Genomic DNA, 10,869 nt, shown 5'->3' on the forward strand with positions numbered 1-10,869 from the left:
AGCCCTTCTGGAGATCCTGGCCCTCGCAGCCAGAGGTGGATGATGTTCCCCTGGGGCCCTAGGCCAGAGCAAGTGGGGGCCCCTCCCGACCCCTTCTGCCTGCAGCCCAGCCCAAGTTCAGCCCCTTCCGCCTGCGGTCCTACCCATGCCCCACCCTTTTCTGCCCCTTCCTCAGGCCCGCCCCTGTTCCACCCTGGGTCCTCCCCAACGCCGCACAGGCGCTCAGGGCTGTGATGGGGAGAGATGCCTTCCCCCCCACCCCCAGACCTGCCACGGCGGGAAGATCTGCCCTTCACCCGGCCCCAACCCAGACCTGCCGTGGCAGGGAGAGGTGCCTCTCCCACCCCAGCCCAGGTGCTGCTGAGGCAAGAGAGAGCTGAGGGGAATCCTGTCTCCCCACTGCAGCCCTGGGGAATCCTATGGCCCTAAACCCCTCATCCTTGGCCCCACTCTAGAGACCACACCTCCCAGCTGGAGCCCTCACCCCCCATACACACACACACACCCCAACCCTTTGCCCCAGCCCTGAGCCCCCTCCCACACACCGGACCCCTCTGCCCCAGCCCTGCCACATGAATTTTGTTATGTGCACCGATATGGAGGTGGTGTGCACATAACAATATTCATTCCGCACGTGTGGGAAAAAGCAGAGGGACACACTGGTCCCCGTTCCGCCCCACCCCCAACTGCAGCCTTGCAAACCCGTTTTGCTCCTTTCTGCCCCACGCCCTCCACTGTGGCCCCAAGACCAGAGAAGCTCTGACCCTGCAACACGGCCCAGGGCCGCAGCAGGGAGTGAGAGCTCCTCCAGTCCCAGGGCCGCAGTGGGGGTCCGGGTGCTGGGGCTTCCGCCGCTGCCCCCTGCGCTTTCCGCAGGGGACCAGGGTCGGGGACTGGAACTTCTCCCACTTCGCCTGCTTGGCGTTTTTGCCGGAGAGCGTGTTGGGCAGGGGGCTTGCCCTGCCACCCTCCGGCTTCTGCTGGGGATGGGTGAGGGGACAAAACAGGGGGGGCTTCCTCTATCCCATGGCTTCTGCTGGGGATGGGGGCCGCTGGGGGCTTCCCCCACCCTGGTCTGCTACTGCAAATCATTTTTTCCAGGGAGTCCCCCAGTTGGCCAGGGCCCCTAGGGCCAGGCCCGGGCCCCAGCAGTCCATTGGCTAATCCATCACTGCTCACAGCCAGGGCTCCCCTTTTTCTCTGCCTCCTCCAGGCTTGGAGGATCCTTCATGCTCAGGCACAGGCCGGAGATCCTGAACCCACCCTTTGAGCAAGGCTCATGTATTGTTTAATACTTATCTGCCAGTAGCCCTAGCAGCTGTGTGCCCATGGTGCCAGGTGCTGGACATGTACACACACCCCGACACGTGGCCCAGGCCCTACACAAACAAAGCAAAGCACCTTGGGCCTGATTTTTAGGCGCCTGAAGACACAGAGCAGTGCCCGGTTGTACCAAGGTGCTTTTGAAAATATCACAAGGCACCTATCTGCATCTCTGGCCATCAAAATACCCTTGAAAATCCAGCCCTTAGCCCCGCTCACCCTGCCCTATGGCTGCAGACAGCTGTCCCGACACCGGCAGCGAACCCCCACGAGGGAAGCTGAGGTGGAGGCATGGTGTAGACGAGAGTGGGGCAGAGGTGTCTGGGCCCAGCCTGGCCTCACTGCTCTCCGGCTTGGCATTGCCACCTGCCTGTGCCATAGCCGGTTTGTCCCTGCCTCTGCAGCCTCCCCTGCTTCTCCCAGAGCCACCCCAGCCGGGGAGCAAGTGACCGCTTCCTAATTTAGCGCCCGACACCCAGAGCGGCTTCTTGGTGACACTCAGTGCCTCTGGCAGCATAAAGGGGCCTGAGAGAGGGGGAGTCAGCCCCCGGAATGGGGCCAGCTGTGGCGATACAGGGGTGTCCCCAGGGCCAATGATACCGTGGTAACTAATCCTTGGTCGCTCACTCTTACAACAACCCCCCATTCAGTGTGGTCTGGGATGTCCTGCCCAGTCCCCTGAGAAGAATCACCATTGAAACCCCTTTCAACCTTTTATGGCGCACACAGACAACGCTCTGTGCCCATCTTCTCCCGGCCCTTCCTGCTGGCTCCAAAGGGGAACGGCAGCCGCAACAGCCACAGCCCCTCCTGTCTAGGTTAGTCTGTCTCTTGCCCTCTCTCTCTGACTGCGTCCATACCCTCCATCTTCTCCCTCCCCCCCACCCCCATCCACCTTCTCCCATTCTCGCCCCCTGCCCGCACACCCACCCCCTCAGCTGGTTTCTGTGGGCAGGCTGTGGTGCACAGGCAGAGAACTCTGTCCCTACATGTGTCTCCACCTCTGTTCTCGGGAAGGGGCTGACCACCTGGACTTTGTCTCTCCTGGAAATCATTGGCCTCAGGGGCTGGGCAGGGCCTGGCTCCCTGATCCCTCCCCGTGGCAGACCTTTGTCCCCGCATCTCCAAGAGCTGTGCCAGGCCAGGGTTTGGGGTGCTGCAGAGAGACCTTCTGTTCTGGCCTCTCTTCCCTGGCAGGGGTCAATCCCCTGAGCTCCCAGGGACCTCACACACTGACTGCTGCCTCCCACACCCCCAGGCAGAGCCATCTGGGCAGGTGGGTACGTGGCTTGCGGGGGAGGGAGACTATAACCAGGGGCCTGGCAGGGCTGGAGCAAGCTCTCCCCAGTGCAGTGAGTCATTAATCCTGGCAAGGGGGAAAAGCTCTTTTCTGGGGAGGGGTTGGGCAGGGGATGCCTGGGGGAGGGGTGCCCAGCAGGGAGGGGGCTGGGTAGAGGGTAACCAGGGGGAGGGGTGCCCAGCAGGGAGACGTGCATGGGGCACCCATTGCAGTGGTGAGGCATGCTCAGGGTTGGGTAGGAGATGCCCATGGGGACTTGTAGCAAAGCACCGACTTACTGGTGCAGCACCTCCTGCTGGTGTCTGGGAATTAGCTCTTTCCCAGCTCTGGAGCACCTCCTGCTGGCCAGTGTCTCGCCTGCCTTAGGCCCCATGTCCCTCACAGACTCCAGTGCCCTTTACCTCAGGGTGCCCCAGGAGTACCCCCACACTCTGGGTCTCCCCTCCCAGGGGAACCCCCAATACTCTAAGCCCACCTCAGTGGGGCAGACTGCAGTCTGTAACGGCCACTCATCGTTGGCAAGGAGGCTGGATCTGCTGCCTCTGTCTATCCCCAGAGTGCCCCTCTCAGCCCCAGTACCTGCATAGGCCTTCAGCAAAACCTGCAGCCTGGGGTTTTATTAGGCTGGAGCTGCCCAGCTCCCTTGGCCCTTTCCCTGCTCTGCTCTGCTCTGCTCTGCTTCAGGCACCTTGCAACCAGGTCCTTCTCAATCCCGGCCTAGAGTCAAACTCCTCTAGCAGCTGGCTCACAGCCTCTTTATAGGGCCAGGTGTGGCCTGATTGGGCTGGCCACACCTGTGGTCAGCTACTCCCTCAGCTACTTTCACTTCTTTTCCCAATTGCAGCCCTCTCCAGGGCTGCTTTTAACCCTTGCCTACGGGGGCTGCATATCAGCGCTGCCCAGGCAGTGAACAATGGGGGGGAGTGATGGATCTGCAGTCAGGTAGACACAGGCCCGATGCCCCCTCGGCAGGGTGCACAGTGCTGCGCAGGAGGGGAGATGGGTCTGCAGGAGGGTTGATGCAAGGCCCGATGCCCTGTGGCAGGGTGCACAGTGCTGGAGGGGGGAGGAGGGCGGGAGATGGGTCTGCAATCAGGTAGACACAGGCCCTTGTGCGTGGTGACAGGCTCCTGTGTCTCCCTGCGGGGCTGGTCATCTCAGGCATTGCGAGGCCGGGCAATGGCAGTAGAGTACGTCACATACCAGGGCATCAAGTTCCCCCCTGCCTATAACTCTGAGCAGAGCCTGCGCTTCGCCCACAAGGAGTTCCAGGTGCAGGATGATGATGTCTTCAATGTCACCTACCCCAAATCAGGTAGGGTGCTGCAGGCATGGAAGGGGGATCATCCTGAGTCAGGGTGGTGGGAGAGGGCCCTGGGAAGGAGGGGAGGGGCAACCTGTTATCCTGGAATCCAGTTATGTGGGGCATGGGGAGGGCTGGGTGTGGCCAGAGCAGCAATCAGGGAGGGGATGGGGAGGGCTGAGTGTGTCTGGGGTGTCTATTGGGGGTTGGGGATGGCTCGGGGGCATTGAGATGGCTATAGGGGATGGGGTGAGGAGGCTTGGATGTCTATGGGGAGGATGGTGGGGAGGGCTATAGGAGAAGGCTGGGAGGGCTATGGGGCAGTGGTGGGGCTCAGCCCTGTTGGCTCCACTGGCCCAGGGAGGCATGCAGTGCTCAGAGACAGCTCCAGACCCCACAAGGCACCTGTGACAGAAGCCCCCTGTCCCCCAGGCACAGTGTGGATGATCGAGATCTTGAGTCTGATCCGCAGCGGCGGGGACCCAGCCTGGAACCGAGCCGTCCTCAACTCCACCCGTGTGCCCTGGTTCACTACCCGCCTGGGGCTGGAGTCTGCACTGAGCTATCCCCGACCCCGTCTGTTGACCTGCCACCTCCCCGTCCAACTCTTCCCCACATCCTTCTTTGGCTCCAGGGCCAAGGTGGACCAGGCAGGCTGCGCATGGGGGTTACAGTACAGAGCCGGGGTGGCAGGGGCTAAGGTGCAGATCCATAGTGTGATGGTGCCACCTGGAACTGGAGTACAGCCAAGCCTTCTGTTTTACCAGTGTGGGTTCCCTCTCACACTGTGATGTTGTGGCAAGCTGCAAAGCCCTCCAAGCTTGCACTCACAGCAACATCCACAGGCAGTGGCCACACCCGGCTGTGTTCATGAATGCTCTACCAGCCAACAATAGAGAGGCTTCGGCCAAAATACTCCCCAGACTAGGACCCCAGAGCTGTACTGTCTTGCCCTGGTCAAAAACATGAACGGTATATTAGTTATTACCCCGTCTTCCCCCTCCCTCGATGTGGAGAGGAATATGCACAAAGCCTTTAATAACTGAGCAGAACTTTCCCCACCCCAACCTTTCACTTAAACCACACTGTTTTATATAAAAAATATAAAATCGATTTATTAACCACAGAAATGTAGATTTTAGGTGATTATAAATGATAGCAAACAGATCAAAGATAGTTACCATAAGAAATAAAACAAAAATGCAATCTAAGCCTAATATACTAAATAGGATCTGAATCAAGCAGTGTATCACCCTGTTACATACATAGTACGAGCAATTTGCTAATGTTTCATACAAAGGCAGGGCTTTCTTCTCTCCTGCCTGGCACCAGCTCTTGCCCCCCAATTCTGTCTTTTCCTCTGGTATTCTTGGGTATTCTGTTGTAGGGAGAGTGAGGTCCAAGCATGATGTCACTTCCCCCTTTTATATCTTCTTCCAACTTGCTGGAAAGCTCTTTTGCAGAGTCAAACAGTTCCCATTGTCCGGTGCTATCTCTGAGAGGTTTCTATTCTACACAGTTCCTGGGGTAATCCTTGTGAGCGGCTGTATTTCCTCAGTAGGTCATCAACACTGTTTGGCCTATTTATCGTTGTATCTCAAAGGCTGCTTGTGGGTGTCCCCAACCTTACAACAGGTTTCAGTGGCACACACATCGCCAAACTTCATAACTTCACATACAATCATAGCACATAGAATTTAACAGGATATTAATGTTCAACAGATTAAGACTTTTAGAATGACACCTCACAAGGCATGCTTTGTACAAAACCTATCCGAATCATATCACCATGGTGAATATGGGTGCAGAGTGTCTCTTTGGGGCACAGAGTGTCACACATAGGGAGTAGGGTGTGGGGCATGTGCCTTAAGCTTGTGCCTGAATTCCAAGTGCTTTAACCCTGCCCCTGTGGAGCAACGGGTGTTTACCTGGCTCTGGGGCCAACGGCTGGATGCCCGGGGACAGTCAAGCCGGGAGGGTGATGCTGGCAGCTCTGCTCTGCAGAGTGCTTCAGGGGCTCCCTGACCCATAGGAGAGTTAATAGCCCATTTCCTGTGCCAGTCCCTGCCCTTTCCCCCCAGCCTATGTCTTGGTCTGACCCAGTGGCGGATTAATGATTTTGCCACCCCAGGCCCTGAAATAATTGTCCCCCCCAGCAGCTCCCCCCGCCCCAGCTCACCTCCGCTCCGACTCCGTCTCCTCCCTGAGCGCGCCACCGGGTCCTGCTTCTCCCCCATCCCTGCCAGTGCTTGTGCACGAAACAGGTTCGCGAAGGAGGGGGGAAGAGGGGGGAATGGGGCGCACTTGGGAGAGGAGGCGGGGCTGGGGTGGGGATTTGGGGAAGCGGACCAATAGGGGTAGGGCAGGGGCGGGGAAGGGGTGGAGTTGGGGCGGGGCTGGGGGCGGAGGGCGTGAACAGGTGCCGGGGAAGCAGCCTCTGGCTGCTATTATAAATTTGCTACCCCTGCAAATTTGCTGCCCTAGGCCTAGGCCTTGTCGGCCTAGGCGTTAATATGCTGCTGGTCCGACCCTGCCTGCGCTCCCCTCCAGGTGGTCTACACACTCCGCAATCCCAAGGACGTCCTGGTCTCCTATTTCTATTTCTCCAAGATGTGCAGCTCGTACAAGGACCCCGAATCCTTTGAGCAGTTCCTGCGGGACTTTCTGAGCGGGGATGGTGAGTGTGGCTTCAGGGCCTGGGACGTCTTGGGACATGGGAGGTGCCATACCAGATTCAAGCCTGGCCAGCCCCAGATGCAGTCTGCCCCACATTGCTGCCAGGGCAGAGAGCGGATCCCAATGACTCCACAATCCCATCATTCTGCAGCCTTGAGCAGTGGTGTGTGTGTGTGTTGGGGGGGTATTCACCAGGGCTCTCCGGTCCCAGCTCCTGTCCCTAGCCATTCCCTGGGGGGAAAGGGGGTTCCCCATGTGTCCCAGGGCACGGGCCTAATGGTATTGGGGCTCTTTAGTCTCATCTCATTAGGGTGACGTGAGCAGCGAGTCCATCACATGTCAAACTAACTGCCCAGCTACACAGTGGGGAATAACTGGCTAGGGGGTGGAGGGTCTAATCTGAGGGTTAGAGTGGCTTACGAATTCAGCGTGAGTCAGCAATGGGACAGCCGCACAAAAGGCTGCTATCGTTCTGGGGGATGTTAACAGGAGTGTTCGTCTGCCAGGACATTGCCCCACACTAGGCACTGGTGAGGCGTCAGCTGGGGGACTGTGTCTTTAGGAAAGACGGGAAGAAACTGAGGCGAGTCCAGAGAAGAGCAACAAAGGTTCTAAGAGGTTTGGCAACCTCGGCCTATGAGGAAAGGTTGGAAGAATAGGGCGTGTTCAGTCCAGAGAGGAGGAAGCTGGGAAAGGTTGCTGTAAAGAGGATGGGGATCCTCTGTTCTCTGTGTTCACCCAGGGGAGGACAAGAAGGAATCTGCTCAGTGTGCAGCAAGGGAGATGTAGGTTAGATAGTAGGACAAACTTTCCATGGATACCTCAGCTCTGGAACAGGTGACCCTGTGGGATCCTGTCACTGGAGGTTTCCAAGAACAGGCTGAACAAACCCCTCCCAGGGCTGATCTAGGGTGACTCGTCCCTGCCTTGGTGCAGGGGGATGGACATGCTGACCTCTTGAGGGCCCTTCCAGCCCGACGTTTCTAGGAGTCTCCATCGGAGTGTCTCCTCGCAGCCTGGCAGGAGCATTCCCTGCCCACGTGAGAGTCCCCGCTGTGCTGACTCTCTGGCTGACACTCACAGCCCCACCCCGCTCTGCTCTCTGCCCCTGCAGTGCCCCACGGGTCCTGGTTTGATCATGTCAGAGGCTGGATGGAAATGAAGGGCAAAAAGAATTTCTTCTTCATCACTTACGAAGAGCTGCAGCAGGTAAAGTGACCCGGCCACATCCTCCGCTGTTGTAGACTGGCCATAGCTCCACTGGAGTCAATCGGCCAGCTCCCCGGCTGGGGTAAATCAGGAGTAACTGAACTGGAGTCAATGGGGCTGATTCCCCTAATTCATCATGATGTTAATCAGGAGTCACCCCATTAAGGTCCAGTTGGCTGCGCCATGTAAACTAGTGGGAGTGGGGGGGTGAATCAGCTCCATGCCTGTCCAGCTGCTCCATTGACATCCATGTTTCACAGCATTCCAGTGCAGACACAATCCAGGGTTTGGAAATTGTCCTCATCCCCCGGCCCTGTCTGCCAGGCCCTGCCCGCCAGGCCCTGCCCTGGTTACTGTCACTATGCCCTAGGGTTGTCAATCCTCCAGCATTGGCTGGGAGACTCCCAGATTCAGCATTGGTCTCCCAGTGACTACTGAAAGCAATCCGGGAGACTTTAATAGGATATTTTGAGAAAATGAAAATGATATTACGTAACACTGGGGTGGGGGGAAATCTCCCAGAATAGCTTCAGTCAGGGGGGCTCTGCTGGGCCAAGCCCTCATGACTGTAACTGTCCCTGTCTGCCAGGGAGTGGCGGGGGGGCTCTGTTGGGCCAGGCCCCGGTTACTGTAACCGTCCCTGTCTGCCCCCACCCTCGCTCACTTTCACCAGGTTGGGGCAGGGGGTTGGGGTGCGGGAGGGGGTGAGGGAGAGGTTCAGAGTGTGAGAGGGGGCTCCAGGCTGTGCCTGGGGGAGAGCATTGCGGTGCAGGAGGGGATGCAGGGTGCAAGCTCTGGGAGGGAATTTGGGCACTGGAGGGGGCTCAGGGCTGAGTGAGGTGGTTGGGGTGCAGGCTCTGGGAGGGGGCTCTGGACTGGGTCAAGGGATTAGGGTGTTTGAAGGGATGAGGGGTGTGTGGGCTCTGGGAGGGAGTTGGGTTCAGGAGGGGGCTACAGAGGGTTTGGGTGCAGGAAGAGGTGCGTGCTCCGGCCAGGTGGCACATACCTTGGGTGGCTCCCAGTTGGGGGGCAGCAGGGTGAGGCAGGCTCCCTGCCCCTGTGCTGCTCCCAGAAGCAGCCAGAACATCCCTGTGGCCCCTTGGGGGGGGCAGGCAGGGGGCTCCGCATGCTACTCCCTGCAGGCAGGCACCATCCCCGGAGCTCCCATTGGTGCAATTCCCGGCCAATGGGAGCTATGGGAGTTGGCACATGGGGTGCAGGGAGCATGCAGAGACCCCCGGTCCTTCTCCCCCGCCCCTTTCCCACGGGGTGCGGGGACATGTTGCCAATTCTGGCAGCAGTGCAGGGCGAGGGCAGGCAGGGAGCCTGCCTTATCCCGCTGCACCACTGGATTTTAGCACCCTAAAATCTCGTAGCCTCCAGGAGATAGTCTGATTCTGGGAGACTCCTGGCAAACCCTAGTCACCACCTGCCCAGGGCAACATAGGGGGCTCTGCCTGGCTGTGCCATGGTTACTGTCACCGCCTGCCCAGGGCAGCATGGGGGGCTCTGCCTGGCTGTGCCATGGTTACTGTCACCGCCTGCCCAGGGCAGCATGGGGGGCTCTGCCTGGCTGTGCCATGGTTACTGTCACTGCCTGCCCAGGGCAGCATGGGGGGCTCTGCCAGGCTGTGCCATGGTTACTGTCACTGCCTGCCCAGGGCAGCATGGGGGGCTCTGCCTGGCTGTGCCATGGTTACTGTCACCGCCTGCCCAGGGCAGCATGGGGGGGCTCTGCCAGGCCAGGCCCCAGGTAATGTCACCGACCCTGTCTGCCAGAGGTTGGGGGAGCGGGGCTCTGCCACGCCACGCCGCAATTACTGTCACTGGGAGCAGCGTGGGGGGCTCCACCAACCTGTGCCATGGTTACTGAGGCTGTTGTTTTCCCCCAGGACCTGAGGGGCAGCGTGCGGCGACTCTGCCAGTTCCTGGAGCAGGAGCTGGATGAGGGAGCTATCACCTCGGTGGTGGAGAACGCCTCCTTCAGGGCCATGCAGGAAAACAAGATGTGCAACTCGATGCTGCTCCCCAAGGACATCATGGATCAGGAGAAGGGCACGTTCCTGAGGAAGGGTGAGGAGATGGCTGCCCTGGGGCACTCCCCCCAAGCTGCTGGGGTGTTGAGTCTGGGCCCCCCCATAGTGACAGTGAGGGGAGCTGCTGTGAGCCAGCCCGATGGGGTTGACCCCATCTCTGGGGAGTCAGGCTCTGGCAACTCCACTGCAGCCCTCCAGGGGGATAAGCCAGGGAGCAGAGCCAGGAGTCCTTGCTGGGAGCTGGGTGGGCTCAACCCCTCCTTCTGGGAGCAAGCTCCCCTTGATGTGCAGGGTGCGGGGAGAGACGCTCTGACCCAACCCCCTCGATGGCCACGGTGCAAATCCTGAGTTGACGCCTCTCCTGATTTCACAGGCATCTGTGGGGACTGGAAGAACCATTTCACGGTGGCGCAGAGCGAGGCCTTCGACACGATATACCAGGACCAGATGGGGGGCCTGATGGAGGCATTCCCATGGGGTGCACATTAGGAATGAACAGCGGGAATAAAGCAAAGCATGGAACTGCAGGGAGTCGGGCTGAGTTACTGAGGACAGCTGTCTGCCATGGTTCACACAGGCCATGGGAGGGCATGGCTCCAGCCTAGCAGGATGGACCAGTGCCAGGAGCATTGCCCGGCTCAGCTGTCCTCTGCCAGCACTGCCTCCAACGCCCCTTCATCCCACCTGGCCAGTCAGCCTGGCCCCAGCCTCCTGGGGCCCACTGCATCTCCAATTGCCCCTGTGACTGTGTCCAGCTGCAGCCTCCACCCACTGCAGTGTGCTCTGTCAGTGTCTTCTGGATTAAAGATCCCTCGGCCCTGTGACATCCCCCTGAACTTTCTCAGCAACCGCTACATAGACTGAGGCCCTCATGCTTGGTCACGTTCTGGGGGTGAGGGGTTATATCACCTCCTGCCCTGTAACTCTGGGTGCCTTAAATGCTCTGCTGCTGAGGCTCACAGTCTAGACACCCATAGCCAGCAGATAAGCATGCAGGGCCCTGAGTGTCTATGTGCTGTTCA

At 59.1% G+C, this 10,869-nt stretch overlaps 1 protein-coding gene across 5 annotated transcripts; it reads left to right on the forward strand.

Annotated features, from left to right (window-relative positions):
• The first annotated feature begins 2,344 nt into the window (after positions 1-2,344).
• Positions 2,345-10,369, forward strand: LOC140902100 (sulfotransferase 2B1). 5 transcript variants are annotated; one of them, XM_073321797.2, is made up of 7 exons: positions 2,345-2,599; positions 3,750-3,938; positions 4,359-4,576; positions 6,477-6,603; positions 7,717-7,811; positions 9,704-9,884; positions 10,221-10,369. In XM_073321797.2, the coding sequence occupies exons 2-7, from the start codon at positions 3,803-3,805 to the stop codon at positions 10,334-10,336; spliced, it is 873 nt and encodes a 290-aa protein (XP_073177898.1). In that variant the 5' UTR covers positions 2,345-2,599; positions 3,750-3,802; the 3' UTR covers positions 10,337-10,369. The 5 variants fall into 5 exon arrangements, with proteins under 5 accessions (XP_073177898.1, XP_073177899.1, XP_073177900.1 ...); XM_073321798.2 differs by having other exon boundaries at positions 3,785-3,938; XM_073321799.2 differs by having other exon boundaries at positions 2,346-2,599; positions 4,359-4,567.
• The last annotated feature ends 500 nt before the right edge of the window (positions 10,370-10,869 follow it).

Source organism: Lepidochelys kempii, chromosome 23 (genome assembly GCF_965140285.1).
Source record: "Lepidochelys kempii isolate rLepKem1 chromosome 23, rLepKem1.hap1, whole genome shotgun sequence".
In the NCBI taxonomy this organism is placed as follows: domain Eukaryota; kingdom Metazoa; phylum Chordata; order Testudines; family Cheloniidae; genus Lepidochelys; species Lepidochelys kempii.